This window comes from Brienomyrus brachyistius, chromosome 22 (genome assembly GCF_023856365.1).
Source record: "Brienomyrus brachyistius isolate T26 chromosome 22, BBRACH_0.4, whole genome shotgun sequence".
In the NCBI taxonomy this organism is placed as follows: Eukaryota; Metazoa; Chordata; class Actinopteri; order Osteoglossiformes; family Mormyridae; genus Brienomyrus; species Brienomyrus brachyistius.
The window spans coordinates 6,894,119-6,917,870 of NC_064554.1; the positions used below are offsets into that span (position 1 = coordinate 6,894,119).

A 23,752-nucleotide genomic window follows, 5' to 3' on the forward strand; every position below is an offset into this window, starting at 1 on the left:
CCCGCCCCCCGCCCCTGCCCCTCAGAAACCGAGGCTATTACAGAAGGGTGAAAGGCGAAAATAAGCAGAGAATGGTAAGCGAGGGGAGTCGCGATAGTGTGGGAACTCGTGGGCTAAAGACCCCGGCCTTACAGTCAGGGCGATCGAAAGCCCTGTTCTTTTTCGTTTTTTACAGATCAGAACCGTGTGCTTCTGTATCGACCATATGCAGGAACACTCCTACAGCAATACGGGTTTCTCCTCTGCCAGTGAGTCACCACATCGCTAATTAATAGCCACCGGTAAACCCACATTGCAGGAGAGGAAACATTCGCGATGCACGCCCCGGCCCGCACACTTGCACGGCGCCCAGCCCGAGAAATAAATCACTCATCAACGGCGTCTCCCTCATGGCAGCATCTCGCTTTCATGTCCCGCGTGCCGCCAGCAGGCCGCTCATGGAAGCTGCGCTTTTTAATGGGCTAATTTGGAGCTGAGGAGCGTAAATTATAGAGAATGACAGGAGTGTGGAAGAGCGAGCAGTTTTTTCCGTGACCCCCGCCTGACTCCCTGTGACGGTGAAAATCTCCGGCTGGAATAACAATTGGATCAAGGTCCTCCGTTCTGACGCTACCTAGACAGATAGCCGTATGGATATTGAGTGGCAAAGCCTTGCGGTGGATTTCAAAGCTGCACCCAGATGTGCATCTTGACCTATTGGTAGGTAGCCAGAGAAAGGATGCTTTAAATGCTTTAAAAAAAAATACTGAAAACTACCAGCACAGTCTAGAGATAAAAGTTATATTCATCACATTCCTTTTCTTTCTGGTCAATGGTCATTCTGGAGATTTGATTTCATGGTGCAATTAAGCGTAATTTGTATATGTTGAAAGCTGTAGGATGGAGAATACATGCTCCTATTGTGGCATGAGAACTCGACTGCAGGACAGGAAGTGACACGGGCACGGACCTCAAAGGCATGGCCTCCGTCTGCCTGTTTTAGATGTTGCGTATGTAGTGAGTTACGTCACCGAGGAAAGGCGCACAATGACCACCCACACAGGTCACCAAGACCTCAGTCATCTCAATCAGCCCAGCTGATGCTGTTTGTTACACAGTCACGCGAGCAGCCAGAAATCACACCCGACACTCAGAGGGCTCCCAATTCATCCTCTTAACTAATCATTCCGCTGGATACCCAGCTAAGCGATTCGGTTTAAGCACCAAGGAGAAGAATAGGAAGCGTAACATGTGCCTTCGAACTGGTGAGTCACATGCCGCCTGTCAGCCACTGCAGCGTGCCCCCCCCCCCACAATGTCTAGGGGGAAGTTTTATTAAAACCGGATATTCTCTGGATGATACATCATCTAGTTCTTCTTTGTCTCTCTCTGAAATCACCCACGTAGTAACCAGCGGAGATATTCCCCCGGACCAGCAGGGGGCACTGTTTGTATGTATCTGACTTTTCCTGCCTTTGCGGGTGAATGTAGTCCTTTGACAGGTAACAACAGGCCATATCACCCACATGGAGAAACACAAATGTTCTGCAGAAGAAGAATATACGCCTCATAGCAGGATACTGGCAGCCTGGCAGAAGCTTACAGTGATCGTGACTGATGTGTGTGAGACTCACAGAGCTCAGGACAGAACCACATGACACGGGGGGAGGCTATATTTGAGGAGAGGGGTGGAGACAGGGAAAAAACAAACAAATGGCAAGGGAGATGATGCAGGAACATTAAATGAGCATCAGGTCCCAGAAAGTGTGCAGTGGGGTTTGGGTGAGGTGTTAGGGTCACGGTTCATGGAGGAGGATGAATGAATGGGTGATGAAGTTCCTTGTCATCCAGTTTTGCTCCTCCTGTGATATTCTCTGTAAGGATTTGTACAATATGAAACAAATTAGACTAAAATTACTCTGTAATGATGTAATGATGGCTGTAAAACCCACTGTCAGTGGGATTGCAGTGCTCTGATAATCATAGTGTCTATTGATTCCTGCAAGTTAAAAATAAAATGTGCTCCTGAATTATAACATATACAGTACTGTGCAAAAGTCTTAGGCAGCCAAAGAAAATGATGTTTAAAAGATCTTTATGTTGGTGTAAAACTATGATGTTATAATGTGCCACTAGCACACCTCGTATAGCTAATCAATATCTTGATGATTTTTTTAAAACTAATTAAGTTAACCGAAGTAACCAAAGCGGTCTTTATCTAGCCATCCAGCAAGATATCAGTAACTTTCTGGAGAACAGAACGGTTTTTCATTGTGTAGCTCTTATTTTACATATGTTATATAGTTAAACTGTGTTTTTTTAGAGCACGTGTGCACTCACTACCCAGATAAATAGCTTTAAACATTTCTTTTGACTTCTGCACAGCACCGTATTTGACAAACAAAATGTCTACCCACCTACTGCGTGAAAATGAGGATTCCACCAAATTGCCTTTTTCTGTGGTGTCGGAGAAATACATACAGTTATGCGGAACATGAAATCCCTGAAATATGTCAGTTTAAAACGTGTGGGATGTGAATCAGTTCATCACTTTATTGCCCGTTTTTCTTGTCATCTCTCCTGAAAGATGGATGACTCGAAACAAAAAAGAAAAACGTATTCAAATAGCGATAATGAACGACTCCGGCACTGAATCGGATTTTTACCAGGATACAGGATATGAATGGAGATTGCCGGAAGACATTCTGTCAGGATGCATTTAAGTTAAGAAAAAAGTGCATGAGGACTCCCATTCATAAAAACAGGCACTGTATGAGTTAATCTCGTGGAAAGCTTCGCATTAGAATCGCATCTCTAATCGTCTTCTTTACTAGCACTCGGCTGCACCCAATGTTGCATTTCAAGTTTCTGACACAATCCGTGGGATTAATCACCATGCGCTCAGCTGTCTATGATAAGGACGTGCAATCAGACATGACTGATGAGTGATGCATGTCTGTGGCAAATAGACAACGATCCCGTGATTCAAACACATGGAGATGGTGGACAGAGGAGAATCAAGGAGTCACGCAGGGCGGTCATTCACAGATAACAAGACACGACAGGCTGCCATGTTCTGGACGGTATCTTACGCAGGAGCACTCATCAGGAGTGTCTGACTGTCCCCGTGTCGCATCAAGACCCAGAGATGCAGACATGACAGCAAACACAATCACGGCAGAGGAAGGGGCAGGAATTTCACTGTGGTTTGGGTTTGGCCGAAACAGTGCGGAGGATGGACAAGCAGTTGTGGCAACAGGAAGATGGATAAATCTGGGTTGGGCCTTTCAAAGACTCACTGACGCAAACATTTTACTTTAGGGGGTACAAATAATATAGTATTATGCTATTACTTATGTAGTAATTAGCCATAAATTAAGTCTTAGTTACACACTGATCTCATGTCAATTCACCATTAATGAATCATAATGCGTTAGATCTCAAGCAGTTACTATTTGTCACTAAATCTGTTAATTCCATAACTCTTTATGAACTACTGAAGGAACAGGTAATGAACGCAGTACTGATCTCATGTTTATCATTAATGAACATTATGATTAATATGAACATATGAATGAATATATGAATTTAGTAGCAACTGAGTGATTAGTAAGTACTTGTACCCAGTCAATACATACTGGTTCTTACCAACATTATCTCTCCATTTCTATCCATCCATTTTCTGAAACCGCTCATCCTATGCAGTGTTGCGGGGTTCCAAAGCTCATCCTGGAGGCTACGGGCGCAAGGCAGGGAACCCAAGATGGGGCGCCAACCCCTCTCTCTCCATTTCCTGTACACTTAATTAGGCATTCTTATAGCTAGACACCTCAATTAAATATTTAAATACTCTTTTCTTGACAACAGGGTTTTAATTTCAATGTAGAAAGAAAAAAACTGGGTTATATTAGATAAATTAAAATTACTTTACACGCCTTCCGGTGGGAATTGAACCCAGAGGTCAGGTTCCGGGATCTCATTCCCTGGCGATGTGGCACTCTCTGTACACAGGATGTAGCTGCATTAGTATTGTACACTGTTCATACAACATAACCAACGATTCTGCCGTAGGAGCACAAAAATCATTTTTATTTTCTTTTATGCATAAAAATTCCTCTATTGCAACCATCTGCCAACATTCCCCCCCAGACCAAGCGTTTGTTTTTGTTTTTGTTTTTTTTTTTTAAAAAAAAAGACAGTTGACTAATATCTCGACTTAGCCTGACATCTAGTGGCAAGACAAGGGCAAGACATATTCCCCTTATTCTTTAAAAATACCATGACGTAGAAGGTTTGCTTTGAATCTGAAATGGAGGGGCAGCATTATTTTCATGACAAACACGGCCTTTACCTCATCCGTAATGGAGGTCAAAAAAGTGAACATTATTCAACATTATATAGCAACTTCAAAAGAAGCACAATTCCTGGAACTTATTCTGTGCTTCATAATTTATTCAAGAAAAATCTACATGAAGACATGATTGACGACAGATATAAAATATATACAGAGCAATCGACGAAGACAATAGAAATCTTGAGTCTTATTGGCTCAGAGTGGCCAATGAGATCAGCGGGGTCTTCGGCGTGACATGGGAACATCCCCAATGGTCACGGGCAGACAGGCAGCAGCGAGTGGTGGTGGTGGGAGGGGGGGGTTCACAGATCGAGGGTTAGGACACGCTGCAGAAGGACTGTTTGGTATCTCTTGTCTGCGGGGGGAAGGGGGCGAGGCAAGCGGCTTAGCAAACCCATATGAGCAAATCACACAAAGCAAATTCAGAACATGGTGCAACGAAAACCAAAGTCAGCACATCAGAGGGGACAAAAGTACATTAAACTAAAAGCATAGAAGGACGCCTGAGGGATGGGTCTCCCCTAGAAAAAGATGGAGGCAGGCCTACATTAGCCAGCCCTGCCAACTTGGGGATCAGCACCCGTTTGGGCTGCTGTTCTCTGCCAGATAACACCGCAGGTCTGCACGCGCCTCTGTGATCCTGGGAGTTATGGTAATTAAACTATAACTCCGCTAAAGATTCACTGTTACACATCAGGCAGCATCTACAGCCTGTTATTAGCACGAGTGTGTATGACTAATGGACTCCTTTACTGTCATCAGTGGATAGATTCTTTTTTACTCTATTTTCCGTAACGGAAAGTACCGATGTTTATATTAACACACACGTTCTAGCGATGCCTGAGCTGTGAATAAAGGACTTTGAGGTTAAATAAGGAAGGGAGGCTGGCTGAGAGCCCAAGTACCTAGGCGATGTCCCGTTAGCATGCTACCGACTGCTAAGGGTTCCGGGTACCTGTTGTGTCTGCTGCTGGAGACTGAACTCCTGCTCACTAACAGAGAGGGCCTGAGCCAAAGCAAGATCCTCCTGCTCCTGAGGACTGAAAGCCAAAAAAGGGACGACATGTTAACCAAGATCCTCACACAAGACTGACATCACATTGGTTTACTGGGTCACTGACTCGGGCCAAAGGCACTGTTAAGACTTTGATAAATGACATGTAAATACTAGAGTTCACACCATCATACGGTCAGAGGTGCAACCATGATTCCGCCCACATACAGGCCAAAATAGACGTGAAATCCACCCACCCCATTCTCAGTACTGCCAGTATATCGATAATAAATGTTCCAATTATAGTATAACATAGTGTAGTGGCTACGAGGACAGAGAGACAGACAGAGAGAAGGAAGGAGAGACAGGCATGCGCACACCATGGCCAACAGCTCATCAGGACAAAACAGCAACCTACAGGTTGGTTAAGGTCAGACTAGCATCCCTGTTCTGCTGATATTTTAATAAAGCTGCATTGGGAAAAATACAACCAGCAATGCAGTACTAAAAACGACTCAGATGGTCGAGATGATGGGGAGACCACTAGGAGCTCCGAGGCGGGTCAGTCACCTGAGTGTCGGCCGGGAGCTGGGCGCGGACTCTGCCAGAGACATCTCCAGCGCCCTCTGCAGGGCCTGCTCCTCGGTCTGAGGAGAACCAAACGGAAAAGGCACAGGCAGGCTTCGTCACAACAGTGGAGTAAGCAGGCTGGGCCAGTGACCCCACCACCCCTGCCATCGTGGCGTCACCATGGGGACGGACAAAAGGGGCACCTCACATGACTAGGAGACAAAATCTCTGCCTCCTGTTAGATTATATTAGGTGTACAATCTGCAGCAAGACACCCATCGTCAGACACATTGACCGACATACCAGCAACTTTGTTCATCTCCCACAGGTCTCATTTCTGCGCGGCTCTACAACCGCGAAACTGATTTCTAGTAAATTCATAAGCCGTTACCATTTTACACGCAAACCACCACATAAGCCACCAGACATTCTTCTCGGGGCCGGAATGTTTCGACTTTTCCTGATATGTCACATACCTCTAATCTATTGTTCTCGTGCAAAATCGTATCACACCGCTCTGACATGTAAGAGGCTCTGACAAAATATCAGACGGTTCCATCGTTTCATTCTGAAATGCTGAAGTTCCCAGTTGTACTGGCATTAGTCAACATCATCGTGTGAGGAACGTACCATTCCGGCCTGGAAGGAGGCAGACTGGGAGACGGCCCTCGGTGCTGTAGGCTGTGCCATAGGTGGACTCGGTATTGTTGTTGAACAGCTCCTTGATCCGGGCAAAAACAACCAAAGGTAACCAAAATAAGGTCTAGACCAGTGGTTCTCAAACTCGGTCCTCAGGCCCCACTGCCCTGCTTGTTTTCCTGCTATCCCTGCCCCACACACAAGTCCCAGCTGCCGTTCAGCTTCTGATTGACAGAACACACCTGATCCAGGTAATCAGCAGTGTGTGGGGCAGGGATAGCTGGAAAACAAGCAGGGCAGTGGATCCCGAGGGCTGAGTTTGAGAACCACTGGTCTAGACAAACATCACAAAAACACAACCCTTTGCCAAGTTTACATTTATCCACATTTGAGTCTCCCCCAATACAACACAGACTAGAACACCTTAATAATCAGACCCCCACCTGTCTGGCTGCGATCTGCCATTAGCGTTCAGACCATTGGGAACAGACCTTGAGCTCCCCCTACTGGAGGCTACACTGCCATTACTAGCAGTAGCATGCTGTGATCGCATCAAGGCGGCATGTCTGGAGGGGGAACAAGAAAAACAAAACCAGCTATGTTAATGCTTAATCCACAGCTCCAGCGGGTGCTCCACCTCCTAGTGAGACAGGAAGGGCAGCGGGGGCCCCGTACCGGCGGCCCTTACCCAGACTCGGACATGGGCCGGCTGCCAGCCTTGCAGTCATGATCCAAAGGATGTCTGTGCCTGATACAGTAGTTTAAATGACACTGGTCGCATGTCACCTTGATCATTTCCTTCTGCTTGCAGCCCCCCTTGGAGCATTTATTTGTAAAAATCTGGAGAACGAAGAGTGAGAACTAACTGATACAGTGGAAAAGATCTTTAATACTAATGATCAAAAAGCCTTCAATACATCTATCAGAGACCTAGTACAAGAGTTGCAAAGTCAGGGTCCAAAAAAACAAGATTATAAAAGGTGGCAGATTGAGATTGAGAGTCAAGTGAAGCATCAGAGATTCTGAAGTTTGGTCGGTAACAGGGCAGCACAATATCACACTGGATCGTAATCTCGAATATATGCTGCATGCTCAATAATCACCAGGGCATGAGATACGGGATAAAACATTTGCCCGGATAATGGCTTTTCGGTACTATAGAGACATTTACTTATGCCCACAATTAGGTAACTTAGTATGCCTAAAATATTCATGAGATGCGGACTGTGACACCCCTAATTGTGCATATCCTTACGTTTATGAAATTCGGTTAGCGGCACAAACCACATGCTACTGTTCTGGTAAATCATGGAAGCGGTAAGAACTGGAGGGTGTGAAGACAGGGACAGATCAACAGCTACAACTTTCAAAAGAGGGGACATCGTACAAATACGTCGGTGGAGTAGCGGTACTTATTGCAGTTTACATCCTACACGATTATTAAACAAAGATACACCGAATTTGGAATCAGTGGCGATCTGTTTATACAGATTACTAACTTTTGGATCTCATTAATACTTTCGGTGTAATTACCAAATTGTGGGAAGTAAACGTCTGTATGGTACCAAAATGGCAGTGTCCGGAGAAATGCTTTGCCCGACATCAGAAGTCCAGGTGATTGTTGCGAATGCAAGAAATATCATCAATATCGCCCAGTCCTAGTTGGCAAAATGATTAGTGTCCCCGTTCGCTTGCAGGAGCCTCCATACCTTCTTCTTTCTCTGAGCCGGGTCTGACTTGCACTCCCGGTCGATGTGTTCTCCCACTTTGATATCAGGGATTTCCCCCCTGTTGACAGGGACGGGCGTATTGCAGAGAGGGCAGACGGGAACCTGGACGTCCTGCGGAATGCACCATGTCACACTAAACCCAACAAACACCCCCCACCCATCCTCAAACCCTAAAATAAAAGCTTACCTTCTTGTAAGATGAGGTGCACTTGTGGTTTACATAAGTGATGTGGTCTTTGCAAAATATTCCTTCACAGGCATCACATTTCATGGGTAGAAAATCTATCAAAGATGAAAATATTATGAAATAAGATGGAACAGACAAATTGTAACTTTTTCCTATTACACTTGACAATTTCGCTATCAGAGTACTGCAGCATTCTCGGGAGCTGCTGAATAACTCACCCAGGCGCTTGCAGGACTTCTCCGAGCAGTGCTCCCCCAAATCCGGAAACTCCATGATACTTTACTTTGTTACAGCCTCCTAACTGCACAAGAAAGGGAAAAAAGACTAATCTCATATACAGCATACTGCAATGAGCAAGTTGCTGAAAGATATGCGCTAAAAACAGCACACTAATCCACTACACTACCGAGTTAGCCAGGGCTCATGGCACAAATGACTACAGTTTATATGAGGTAGTTAATCTCCTTTTTGCTTTATAAATACTGCAATATTACTCACAGAATGTTGACATATCAGACAGCCCTACAGCCCTTAGCTCTCAAACCCCATACACAGGACCTGCAGATATTTTCCTATAACAGCTACACTACCTCCTGGTGGGGGGTGTAGTTACTACACGTTCATGCACTGGTTTTAAATAAGACCCTAACCGACAGACATCAGAACGCAAGTGGACTAGAGCTGTCAGGATTACTCGATGAAACTCAATTGCTAAAAAGTATCGATTCAAACTGAATGAAAATACAGTCGTCTCTATTGTAAAGGGGAACTTAAATATCATCACAGAACGACTGCAATGCTAGTGCATCATAAAAGACAACATTCAAGAAAATAATAATGCGAGGACAACCTAGAAATATGTCATGTAGCCTTGCGGAGTAGCCTAGCCTGTCCACCATCACATTGACTTAAATTATGTTGCTTAATTGACTTTATACAATTCCTGTACATCAAAATAAATTGCTGCTTAAAACGAAGGTCAGTCCAGTCACTTAACTGCATCATCTTACATAAATTCAGGGTTGCCAACTTTGGTCAGCTGGCCGGTGTGAGATTTCAGTGTGAGACAAGTCTGCACTCACATTTACTTGCATGCAACACTTTTATTACCTTGTAAATATTATGTACGGTTTGCAAACTACTATCACACTTTAATCGTAGGTAATTTGAGGTTTTTAATGGAATAATATAGACGTGCCACAAAATTTCTTGCATGTCTCATGAGACATGAGAGGTGGAAACCCGCAATACTAAAGTAAACTTTAGACTTTATTTATTTTTATATATACTACATGATTTTGAAAAGGAATCATCGTTAAAATAAAATAAGGCTTATCGAGTTCTGTTTCCAGTGACAGAGTTTTAGTGCAACTTACTCAAACTTGAACCCAGCAGACCATGGAGGTCCTTGAGATGTGACAGTTGCATGTGCATGAAAAGCCATGTGGATATTAAACAAAAAAAAAATCACACATCGTGCATGCCTGTCAGTGCGGCAGAATGGTGCGGTGGTGTATGTGTGAATTTTGTTCACCCTGCGTGGGAACTTCTGCAGATCCTCTGGTTTCCTCCCACTATCCAAAAAAATGCAACTTCAATGATCTAGTGTGCTTAACCTGGCCGTATGCGTCACCGAGTGTGCACCCTGCAGCGGTTGATTTATTCCTTCCTCGCACTAATTATATTACATTATATATAAATGATTACTCGCGGAATCGTCAGATTAAGCTGTAGATTACTCTATTATTCGTATAATCAATAGAGACAGCCCTAAAGTGGACCTGCTCCTTTCTGCCTGTATGGTTGCTACGTGAGTTTTCAACTCACTCCTGAGCGCAGCGTAACACTTTCCACAGGGTGAATCCCTAGGGAAGCACTGTTACACAACACGTGAAATCACACCTACACACCAACCGACGTTCTCACCGTGTTTGTTGTAGGATACCTTTGGGTATCGATACTCATGGCAAAGTCCGAAAGCATGTAGTTTAGTGGCACCTGCGTCGGTTTGCGTGTGTCAGGGTTGTCAACCGTTCGTAAAAAACGCATTAAATTCACCCTGTCCGTAAATCCATTTGGCATGCGAGTAAAAACAGACAGTCTCGTCAGTAAAATCACAAATTTAATGTTGCCAATACTGGTGTGTGTACCGAGATCGACTAATATCCTGTCCAGGCCAGGCTCTCCACCACCCTGTACTGGGTCTCTCACAAAACACACCCACAAACTCGAATAAGTGCAGTTTGATTAAATGATCTTATAGTTTCACCCTTCAGTGTCAACATCAAATTTTGCTGACTCACATTACCAAGGACACCGGACACCCCCCCCACACACACACACACACACACACCCCCCACACACACACACACACACACACACACACACACACACACACACCCACACACACACACACACACACACCCACACACACACACACACACCCACACACACACACACACACCCGCACCACACACACACCCGCACCACACACACACCCGCACCACACACACACACACACACACACACACACACACACACACACACACACACACACACACACACACACACACACGGCCTGCTGCGTTGAGTCTCTCCTAAAAGCACCGCACTGTAACCCGAACTGGGCCTCCTTGACAGTTCATCCATAAAGGTATCCAGATATGGCCGCGGCCACACCGACATTACGCGCTCCACTGCTTTTTTGTTACCAGGAACCAATCCGGCCCGGAAAATGTCACCGATCTTCCAGGCCGCACCAGCACCGACTGTGTCCGGAGTGAGATCGCAGCGAAATCACTACAGTTTATCAGCGCCGACGCCAGCGATCCGTTTCATATTCAACACGTAAAATCAATCTCTTAAACTCTACCCGCTCCCCCAAAGCAAAAATACAGTATTTCCTCGGACAAAGTTCACTTTAAAAACCCTGTTTTAACCTCACTCACCGCAACACTTGTTCTCGACACGAAGTCCAACTTCAGCTAATCTCCAGGAGTGAGTATTTACTACACCCACCGTGTAAATCACCACCGGCAGAAACGTTCAGCTCGAAGAACATCAACAATATATAACATTAGCGGCCGCTCCCTGCGTCTTACGTCAGCTTCCCCCCGAAGACGCCCCTGACGTCATCACGCACGCCGCGAGCGTTCCAGAAACCGCTCGGCGATTCCATGACGGAAAAGTGGTGTGTCATTATAGATAAGCAATTCAGGTATAGATTGGTTTAGTGTTTTCATGCTATATTTCACACCTTATAGCTTTCAGTTTGTACATTTAACAAGAACTCTGTGTCTACATTTTTGTCATATAATACTTTTCCTCACATTAAATTCTCATATTACACGCATATTTTTATATTTGTTAGTTTTATTTCTGACATAGAAGCAAGTGTCAGGCTGGAGAATTAAATGATATAGATTGTGTCAGACCCAGGAAACTCGCTGGGCTCCTGTGGTATTTTATGTGAAAAGTTGGAAACCAAAAAAAAAACTTTTGAAAACTGTAAAGTCACTGTGAGGTGGCGTGTTACACTACTGCCAAGCAAGTCCGGCAAAAAAAAAAAGCAATCAGTTCATGCCTCAAGCTCTACGCATGACTAACTTCTCCCAATGGATTAAAAAGATATATTCTAAAACATACATAGGTTTAAGCAGTTAGCCAATCTGTACAAATAAACAAAAATTAGCAAATAAAAATTCAGCAATTTCTGGCTACTAATAAACTTCGAAACAGGAAAACAGAGGAAAAAACACACCGGTAAAAAAACGGGTTCATTTAAAAAGGTTGTTCACATTGTTTTCAAATATCAATGATATAATCACCTAAAAGGCATATTAAAGCGAGATACACATGTGTCCCATCTTTTTCAGCGTGCAGCTGATAAAGTGGGCACTTTTGAACACTTAATACAGACTAGAGTGAATAACCGGATTAAGTTGATTTCCAACTATATTAGATTTGCGTCACTCCCATTTCGCCAGACGATGGCACCATAGGACTTTCGTAGTTAATTCCGTTTACACGTCAAATTCATTTCGGCAGGTGGAGGCGGAATTCCAAAATGACATTCGTCTGCGCAAATAGGGCCTCAGCTAAGCTTGATTAATAAAAGCCCCCCATCCCTATCAACCATTTTTATCTTAGACGTTCCCTCCCCCCTCGATAACAACACTATTTGAGAAAAGAGTAGGGGGCTCTCTGACAACTGAAATACTCCAGGGGCCTCTGGAAATATTAATGTACTGTGAATTATATCATAGGTGGATAGTTCCGGTCCAGAAAATAAAAATCCAGACAAAATTTTTGTTATAACAAACGAATTGGATTCTCTGTGACTGTGACTCTTTATACTGAACTAGCTTGTCGAAACAAAATATTAGTATGAATTTTTTATTTCCTGGACCTGAACTGTCCATCTCTGGGTTATAGTTATACAAATGGATTCAGTTACACGAATAAGTATTGGTCTATGTTTTTACACAACCTTGGATGCCTTATGGGATTTGTTTGTTTGTTTGATTGTTTCCATATTTGTTTGCAAGCCGCCCTGAGAGGCCTCTGCCTTGGTAAATGCGCAAATGATAAGAGAGAAGAAATAAAGATTGTTCACTGTTTAATGTTGTTTAATTTCATGTAATAACAATAAAAATGTAACACATTAAAGATTATAATAGCACATTGATTTCCTTCTGTAATTCATCCAGTTGGCACTGCATGTGCTTTCGTAAGTAATTCTTCAACACCCTTCTGACCAATCAGACTAAAGAACTCAACAGTGCTGAGATATAATTTCTAAATTTTTAATAGCGACCTTCACAACCTTCCCTTCCCCCACACTGGAATTGTGTGGCACAGCGTTACATTAACGAGCTGAAGTTGGTGCCCTAGGTGGTCATCTTTATCGCCTATAGGTCTAACTGGACCTGGATGATATATTCACTTATTTTCATATATGAACTAAAAATATCGAAAGGTATGACCATTTATCATCCGGCACACTCTGAAAATTAAGATGTGGACAAAGAATCATGCTTACGCCGCGCGTAACTTTACACCTTTACGTCAGTCACCTGGAAAAAGTCAGCATTAGCAAAGGCTGTGCAGAACCAAGATTTTATGAAAAACAAGTAATCATATATACAGTCCTTCTGACAAAGGTATATAACATGAATATCAAGTTTAAGACCAGCATCAGACATATTACTAAAAATGACTCACATTTGCTCTCATATACATATTCATGTGATTCATGAAAAGGGAGAGGATTGGATTAGTTTTTTTGGACATGCAGAAATGTATTAAGCTTGTCCGTCCAAGTCTGCATTTCTTGTCAAGGCTGCTGTAACCAGTACATATTACTGTACAGTAACAATAAAAAGTGTTCCAAAACATGTCTCCTAAGAAATATATTATTCAGATATACCCAAAATGATTATTCCATATATTTTAAGAATAATATAATAACTAATACTACTAACATAAATATAATTATTCTGTACTGTGGTTACGTATTACTGAATTATTAGTCTTATTGTTGTTGATGTTGTTGTTATTTCATAGTTTTCGAGCAATTCAAGTGGCCCTTATAGTACTTTAAAAATTACGCTAGATAATTAACAAAAAAAAAAAAAAAAAACATTCTGGTTACCGAAATGATTAATGGATGGCTGCCCATTTACCCATTTAGACACTCCTGCAGTGGGAGTGTAAAATGTCACTAAACGCCTTCAGAGAGTAGCAAGAAGGTCCCTTGCTGTACGAGGTCTGGAGGGCCCAGATTGAAGACTGGGGGTGGGGGGGGGGAGTTCCCTTAACAGAAGTACTGGGTACCTAAAGAGTTAATTCTCACGCCAGATGGCGCTTCTTAAATGGCACCTGCTTTACCGCTGAGATGCTGTTACCCTGCTAAGACTCCCACTTGCTTGAAAAATGGGACGATTGTAATGATTATATATATTCATTTCCTTCACGATTGTCAGGGAGCGTGTTTACTTTCAGGTCGGATTTGGCGAGGCTTCTGGCCAAGTGGAAGCAACTGTTCAGCATTAAAATCTCCTTCTGCTTGTGTCTCCCGTAATGACTGGAATGGCTCCTTCTCCACAGCGAGATTCCATTACTTGTCACTCACTTTGCTTTTCGTGTGTCCAGCTGTTTCTAAGGAATTCGCACTGACTTACTGCAACTATTTTAGTACTCCGATTTTTCAGCATCCACAAGAAACCGAGCAGGAGACGGGGGCCTATCACGGCAAGGCGGCAAATTTTACAAAGTGCCCATCTTGATATAATTGACATTTACAGCATTATATCAGACGATCACGCAAACATTTACTAAGAACTGACCCCACCGCGGGACGACAAATTTTTACTGGGGGCTCCCCATGCTGTGAGACCTCTCCTCCGCCGGTGCACAAAAGGCAACAAAACAGAAATATTAAACATTTACCGAATTCATACGTCATGTGGGAAACATATCTTTCGGTACGCAACTCGTGACTTGGGGTGAAAAATATGCTTTCTGTTGCGATCACCAGTATATCACGCGTAATCATAATGAAATCTAGCTTTGAGTACTTGAGGCTGAATGTATAGTTAAAGAAGTCGGTCTCTTCCTCTACATGGAATGAGTGAAATGTTTTTAATTAAAATATAGAGTTTGTGAATTAATATTACAACATCCACTCATCTGATTAATGTCCTATTTAAACCTCAGTTTATTTACCTTCTGTAAACTTAAACTATATACGTGTATAACACAACGCAATGTCATAAAAATTACATCAGTTCTCTGCTTAGCTATTTTTAAAAATCGAAAAGTAAATTCGGTCAATTGGTGTCTAATTTGCCTGTAGAGTATGACTGTGCGTGTTTGTGTAAGACTTGGGAGTAGAATGTGACACAGGAAGAGATTATGTCAGGGGCGTCATAAGCATTTTGAATGTGTGTGTGTGGGGGGAGGGCATACTGGTATAAAACTAATATTTTATGTTAAATGTGGGGGGTTCCAAACGAATAATTATGAAATGTGAGGGGGACGTGTCACTAATGGCGTCGACGCCCATGTATTGGGTAGTTGTATACAGTATTTATTTAATTTGTACGGGCACTTGATGTGAGCTATTATACCAAGTGTGAACCGTACATCTTCTAAACGCTTTTGTTGGCCAGGGTCACGAGTGGCTGATACAAATCCCAGGCAACAGAGGGCTCGATGCTGGGGTTCACCCTGGGCAGGATGTCAATCCATCACAGGACCTTACAGCATGACGCAGCAACGAAAACAATAAGAGAACAAGACTGCCACCTGCTGCTCATAACTATGTAAAACTATGGCTGTGGCATAAAATAAATTAACTCCCCTCATTACTATTGATTGCGAATCAAAGCATTTCATTATTTATTAAATTGAATCAGTTTCACATTTAACTTTTAATATGCTACACAAACTTACACAACTACCATTTAAAAGAGTATATGAAGCTATCCATCAAGATCACATTTTCTATATTCTATTTTCAAAACAAACAGTAAAAACAAATACTTGTGATACATATATAGGTCTTACTATACTTGACATGCAAAACCATGGATGGATGGAAGTTATTTAAATATATCTAAAATCCAAACTTCTAACTACAGAAAGACGGAAAACTTATTAGTTGATGTTGTAATAAATTAATGTTGCCAGTATTTACCTACAAAACAACTCGGAAGCGGTGAACAGGAGTTTTTTAATTTTTTTATTATTTTTTATTTTTTTATATTTTCTGTAATATTAAAGATTAAGGGTTTTTTGTGGTTTGTTGCATTTGATTCGGCCTCCATGATAATTGTACCTAATGGGCTGGTAGCCGCTTTGCAAATATTTGTATAACTCTCCCGATAAAAGTTAAAGTAATTTATAAAGTATGTTTATTTATAAAAGTAAATAAACATCGTAAATCATTACCCACTGAGGAAATGGCAATAACAGGGTCATGGAGTGATTTTTGTAGTTGTTACCTGAAAATATGTTTGTAAAGGCAAAAAATGGGAGTTATAATGTAAAAAAAAAAAACGGAATATATTTACTTCCTATTCTATCTTTTCATTTTAAACCCGTATATTTCGCATATTTGTTGATTTGGAAAACGGAAATCCATTAGTTTTCAGCATTGTTTTTGTTTTCTGTAAATGAATACTGTATCAAAATAACTGGCTTTTGAGTCAGACTGTAAGTAGAGAATTGAATTTGACAATTAGAATAGTGGCATAATTGCAATCTGTCGCCATCTATTCAATATTATTACACCACAAATGCATTTGAATGTGATTTAGTACACACGGGCTCTGTTTTACATTTTTGTAATTATACATGAATTTCATGGTGCGGGTTTTATGCTAATAAATTCCTGCCCACGAGTCAGACAGCAAACTGGGGATGGAGGACAATGTGAGCTCGGAGACTGAGTGATTCATTAATGCAGGGGATCAGATTTCAGCCCTTTGTTTAAGCAGACTCGATCTCAATGGGTTAATGGGGCAGAAGATATCGGTGCCCCGCTGGTTTGTAAAGGCTGACAGAAGTGTGGAATTAAAAAGGTGTCAATAAATGTGTGAAAGACAATGAGGTAAAACACACACCGGCAAAAAGGGGGACAGAGGGAGACAGATGGGGGATAAAAGGGGACTCCATTCGATGACAGGCGCTGTCAAACGGGGATCATTCGGCCGATGCAAGAAATTTATTACCATGTAGGGACATAATTGAAAATGGTTGCAGGTCCTTGAATGGAATAAATTACACTTTTATTAACTTAACTAGCAACAGCTGCTGGTTTAAGGCCAAACCAAGTTTTTGGGATGTTGCCAAAATTTGCTATCATACATTGATATCGGGCATCCAAATATTTGTATTTGCAAGAGAATACATACGATACGTCAAACTATGTAACTGCGAATAGAAATAAAGCGAATTAAAATTAGAACGCCAAATCTCTTATAAACGGGGTTTCAGCAAAAAAATGACGAATGCTTCCGCTAGACGGCGCTCTAGGTTTTAAAAATCCATCAAGCTCAATTGCTTAGTTTAATTAAGTGCAAATTGAGTAAATTTAATGAGTGTGATTAGCCACGGACTCTATGAACACGATAACATGTTTAATTGATAAGTAATTATCTGTAGGGATTTTTTCTTTCAGTGCTGATGTTTTCTCTCTCTCTCTAGTATATTGATAACCTTTTGTTTTCTTGTAAACAAGCTAAGGGAAAATAAGCATGCGTAAATTATTTAATCAAAAGCTTTTGTGGTTGCCGTTGTTAATTTGATTCTAACATACAGAACGGCAACAGTGCGCATTAATATTGTAAACGGAGAACGACAGCAAATACAGATTGCTGAGCTGAAGTAATATTTTTAATAATATTTAAATTTCACCCTGCATTAACAACGTTCTTTTTTTCTTAAGGAACTGGTACCTATTTTCTTAGTTAATTAGTTTCTGAACCGCTGGAAAAAAAGTCTTCAGATATACACTCCACAAAAGAGACCAGAACAGACAATTCATTAAGCAGGCAGCTTGTAAATTAGAGTTAAGTTAACCTGATTCCCCTTAATTAAAACATCTTTTCCCGTTTACAATGTGGATATAAGTAGCTCTCTTGGGTTTTGAATATCCTACAACAGCAGATGGCCAGGCTGATGATAATAGTTAACGCTTTATTTCTAGCAGACCCGAACAGTGTGATGTACCAACCTAGAAGGATTAAAATAAAGGATAACAAAGAAAAACGAACCATTTGATGTCGATTCAACAGTGGTTTTCCAGTAACACCAAACATAAAATGACATCTCTCTGTTACATACGTGTTCAATTTTTACTACACTGCTCTTACTACATATAATATGGTGAGGTAATTGTTTTTAATTTGTTAAAGGTTATTATTATTATTATTATTATTATTATTATTATTATTATTTGTCATTTAATTCTTATGTTGATTTTGTTGTACACACTAAATGAAATCTACACATCTAAAAGGTTGTGTAAACTTCCAGCACAAGCATTTTGTGATGATGATTGAAAACGATTTTTAATTAATTTTCAAACATTTCCATTTCTGGTTGCCCGAGGTGTGAAAAGGCCAACGAACTATTATGTCGGCCTATACTTGAACTTGTGTCAGTTTCCGCAATGTGTTTCAAAGCGAGATAATCCTCTGTGGAAAGGCCTTTTCTATAAAAAAAAATATATGTATAATAATAATAATAATAAAAACGTCCCATAAAACTGGTACTACATGAAGCGCACTTGTCTGCACTTACATTACTTTTGTTTTGGTAAATTTAACAGAGCACATCCCCATGCGTGGCTGTAAAGTGATGACGTAGATTGTGATTTTGGCTCTAATAATCTGTTTGCAGGTTAGATGTAGCGCTGTTAATCAGGGCAAAACGATTTTCAGAGAACAAGGATTAAAATGACCTTTCCATGTACGCAGCACACAGTGCATGACCATATAAACACGCACCACAAGGACAACTAACGAGACAGCATGTTATTTTTGTCTGAGACACCAGCACAAAGTTAACAGGAAAATACAGAAATCCCTAATTCTTCAGATATTCTTAAAGGACTGTAAATTGTGAGGTACATGGGATTTCAAGTAAGATTATGAAATGCAAGTGTCAAATTCCTGCCTTGACATAACAGTACTTTGATACACCTGTTGAATTAACTCTCAGTAGAAACACCCATCATTCCCATTTGCCGTGCACGTGCGGAGAGAAGTCAGCTAATAACCGCGGCCATAACAATACGGGTATAACAAATATCAAAGTATCACACTGGCATGTAGCAGGGGCACGGCCTGCAAAAAATGCCTGCATTTATACACCCATACAGGTTCGGCTTAGGCTCCGGGAGCCGCTTCGAAAGCATTTTAACCAGCTAAGATTTTGAAGTCATTTCCAATTCAAATTTCTGCTCTGCTTCTGAAGCAGTTATGGAACGAAACGGGGTTAGCTGAAGATTTGGTTATATTTTCTCTTGTTGTGTTAAGTTACTAAATTGAAGTTGTATAATAAGGAATAAGTCAAAATTCAGCCGCTTCATCAGCGGAGCTGTGATTAACTGGGGAGGGGGGGATGCAGGCGGCGGAAAAAATGCAAATGACTCCACACAAAGGCTTCTCGCAAATTGGCGTCACCATTCCTCAAATTATATCATTACTATATTTTGAAAATGTTAATCTGTTGAGCGGATTTCCCGGGGGAGTCGAGTAAATTAGTTCTATTTCCGAACTGCCTCTCTGCAAAGGCACGGGAACGACAAGCACCTCTGATTTGCAGATTGGAATTAGAGTCGCTGATTTGGGCTCCTTCAAGCATTGATAATTTTCGGCATATTAAGCACGTTTTAGCAAAGGTGATAAGTCAGTTTTAATTGAAATGAAATTATTATTCTGATGGAAGTGTGGTTATTACCACATTGCTCTATTATCTGTATATATATAATATATATATTGGTGTGTGCTCTGAGCATTTGAAGGGCGTGTTTAAAGGGCATTCGGACTGTCAGGTCCGAAAAAGGTAATTTGAAGTTTGATGGGAATTACTTTCTCTTTCCATCAGAAATGAAGAAATTACGGGAGGTAAATTAAAAGTCCAAATCAATCGCCTTCTACTCAGACGGAAGCACAATTAAAGATGATTAGATGGTGAACGTTTTTAATTGTAAGGATTAATAAGAAGTGGGGGAGAATTTTGCATGAGCATAAAAATTTGGAGAGATAGTTCCCTTGTAAAACTAAGTCAGTGTGCTGGTTTGTTTAAAGCACCAACAGAATCGTGCTTTCCGTTAACTGGAATCTCGGTCGACGGATCAAATAACCTCAAACAATTAATTTATATTTCATTCTGTAATTATCAACAAATCGGGCAAAGCGCAAGTTAATTTAGATAGTTAAAAATTAACTCGCGCGATATTAATTGAGTAATTAAACCCCTCCACTGCCGCCCATTTATTCGCTAATTAAAAATAAATTTGATTTTGTGTCATTTAAAGTAATATTGACGTCAAAGTTGTACTGGGACTTCGGATTCAAAGTTAATTTAAACACCTGGCATTACACGTCTACGAGGGTGAACCATGTGCAGTAATTCTGTCTTTGAATTTTAATTTTACTTTTAGCGGTATTGCAGGATTCCCACACATCATCTGCTATAGATACAGGTTAATTATGGTTTAATTTGTGGTTTTTGCATGATCGCATAAAGAACGTCAAATAGATTTAAGACAAAAGTGTGGAAAATCCTCTTTATATTTCTTCCTATAATAGAAAGATTTCAGTGTGGGGGATGCATGTTTACCACATCGTGTAGGCCTATATATACTCTTTGGAAAAACACTGGGCAAGTCTAATGTATTGGCGATTTACAATCGCTGAGATATTCATTACTGGAGAAAATCCTGGCATTTATGAGAACTGTAAACTCCGTTGAATAGTTTTTACGTGAATATCGAAGGAATTTGATGCATGTCTATGTTTAAGACAACAGAGTACATAATATACTGACTAGGTATCGTCAGACAACCCATGATTTCACACAACATCTACGTCCTGGCATAAAATAACAAACCCAATTCCTAGATAACACGCTCACAGCGCTTATTCTGCGAAAGTAATTGTGGGTATAGACGGAAGGTTTAACTCTACTGGAGCAAATCGGTGACACTAATATGCAAATTATTGGTGAACTGTAATAATGATCTTGATTGCCTCCCTTACCAGCCCATTACCCAAACTTATCATGATTCTGTTGGGTCCAGTTCCAAAATCATTCAGAATAGGTGGTGCTTGTAACCCATGAAATACATATATCTGGACATCATAATTATATTTTATTGGCCTAGATGGATTGCTTGAATGTCTTATTAGTATTATGGACTACATTCAAACATTAAAATATCACGTTAGCTTACTTTGTGCTGCGTTAACTTCAGATTTGTCAGCCGTTACAATGCATGCGCAACGCTTTTGATGAAAGCTCCCCTGAAAGACTTTCATAAAACATTGATAACCAATGAATCAATCCCTCCAAAACAATCACAAATCATTTTGTCACACAATGTACGTGTAACACTCTACTAAGAGCACATGGTAAAAGCGGCTTACAGTTCATTCATCGTGTCTTCGTGAAAAGTACGTAAACATCATTATGTAATGCTCATCTTCTCTTGCTTGGACGCGACAGATTCTGTTACTCTACCAAAAAAAAAATATATAATAATAAAAATAACACACGGCCTTCCAAACAGTAAAGCTGTCGTCACGTGTATCTTTAAAAACAAACAAATATTAAACATTAAAATGTTTCTCCTTCAATATGTGAAAAAAAAGAATTTAGGCCTATTTGGTTTACATGTTTTAGCTTTTCACTTTAAACTAAAACCAAGCGTTTGGTTCTGTTTTCTGAATTTATGATCTATTTCTGATTGAAAATTGTTACATTCCGTCAGTGTTTATTTACATTTGACATTGCTGTCATCAATTCTATTTGCCGACCGCTTGATATAAAAAAAAAGAACCGAAGGTTTGATAAAATGGGCAGGAATTTGAGGTATATGATTGTCTGACTAGTGCCTCTTATTATGAAGTTAATTAAACCTAGCAACTCGGGGGGGGGGGGGGTCACTATGTCTCCAAGGTCTACACGTTCAGATCTGCCATTCATTGGGCGTTACGTTTGCTTGTAAGTGCGTTTGTGTGTATGGGGTGACCATATATTATTATTGGATGCTATGAACTAAGTAAATATCTCCATAACTTTTGTATTAGGAGAAAATAAGGGGCTAGACACTAAGAGCATCAAAGCGTCAATATCCTGCTTTTAGTATTCAAGATTGCTCTCGTGGACGAGATTAAATAACTAGACAAGACAAGAATCCCGGAACATTTCAAAGAATTTATTCAAATGTACACATTCAAATGCAGAAAGCTGGTTGCTATGTGAGCCTGAGGTCAAGTGACGAACGGATTATATGCTTCTTCATAATAATATTAATTAAACAATTTGCATGCTAATAAGGTAACAATTATCAGGGCTTCTGTTGAAAGATTCGGGTTATTACAACACCCCAATCCGGCAGTCAAGGGTCAGAGAGTGAGAGGCGAGAGAAATTTCAACTCAAATTAACATTACGTCTGCTTCAGACATGGTATAAATAAAGAATTAAACATAGTAACCGGGAGAGGGAAACGCAAGACCATTATTATAAACGGGATTGATTGCCTTTCTCTACACAGAAACACAGTCCCCTGGCAAACTCCCGCTGAACCCAAGTGCTGTGAACCGCCCATCATTACAGGCTGTCTGTAATCTGAGCTTTAGAAATATATGGAGTTTAAAATTTATATAGAGTTTAAATAAACGTGTTTGCTGAAATTACACCGTTGTGCTGCTTCATCCAGTTATTGGGACCCAAAAGATTGGCTGATATTTGCATAATCATCAATATCTCAAAAGATAGCCGGATTACTTGACATACGTCAGCTGACATTCGTTTTGTTAAGTATGAGGTCTTCTTGCTTGATATGTTTTTTCCCCTCATATTTTTAAATAAATATTTTGAATTTTGCTTATGATGCGAATAATATAACAACAAGAATACATCCATTGAAATGTACAACAGCAAGAATAATAAGAATCACAATAATAATTATTAATAATTAATAACAACAACAACAACAACAATAATAATAATAATCTCGTATATTCCATTTCAATGTTTAAACCTTTTTTTTCTCATTGCAATTTGTATAATTCTTAATTCTGGGCAAAGCTACCAAAAATCATCTGATCTAAACGTTAATTGCGCTTTGTGGAAATTCTGTATTTTAGTGAAATTCATTGCCTTTTATTCCCCTTCGCACGGGTGAAAAGTCAAACATTTCGTAGTTTATCGTCTTTCTATAGTTTAACATCCAAAATTGGATGGTGAATGCTGATCTACCACAGTCACGTTGTAAACAGCACCTTTGACTATTGTTTTGAATTTGGGGAAATGGTGAAGAAATGGAAGAGGTTGTACTTTTAAATTCAATGTGACAGCTTTGCAAAGAAAGGATGATGAATCCGCTGGTTTTAGATCAGTCTATTTTGCGCTCACTCCACTGTAATTGGAAAACATAAGTAAAGAGCTCTAGAGAGGAAAGTAGTTCCACTAAAACAATCTTCACAAGATGTTTACTAATTTTACGCAAAGGGTGTTATTTTAAAGCGAGCGAAGGAGACGCGGAAAAAGTCTGTAATCC

The 23,752-nt window shown here is 40.7% G+C and overlaps 1 protein-coding gene across 3 annotated transcripts; it reads right to left on the minus strand.

Moving 5' to 3' along the window:
* Positions 1-4,047: 4,047 nt before the first annotated feature.
* On the minus strand, positions 4,048-11,561 carry zfand2a (zinc finger, AN1-type domain 2A). 3 transcript variants are annotated; one of them, XM_048990298.1, is made up of 10 exons: positions 11,402-11,561; positions 8,672-8,754; positions 8,454-8,548; positions 8,246-8,377; positions 7,225-7,376; positions 6,980-7,102; positions 6,528-6,618; positions 5,898-5,974; positions 5,289-5,373; positions 4,048-4,688 (listed from the first exon to the last, which is right to left on the minus strand). In XM_048990298.1, the coding sequence occupies exons 2-10, from the start codon at positions 8,724-8,726 to the stop codon at positions 4,650-4,652; spliced, it is 849 nt and encodes a 282-aa protein (XP_048846255.1). In that variant the 5' UTR covers positions 8,727-8,754; positions 11,402-11,561; the 3' UTR covers positions 4,048-4,649. The 3 variants fall into 3 exon arrangements, with proteins under 3 accessions (XP_048846255.1, XP_048846256.1, XP_048846257.1); XM_048990299.1 differs by having other exon boundaries at positions 5,239-5,373; XM_048990300.1 differs by lacking the exons at positions 4,048-4,688; positions 5,289-5,373; positions 5,898-5,974; positions 6,528-6,618; positions 6,980-7,102 and having other exon boundaries at positions 7,221-7,376.
* Between the last annotated feature and the right edge of the window lie 12,191 nt (positions 11,562-23,752).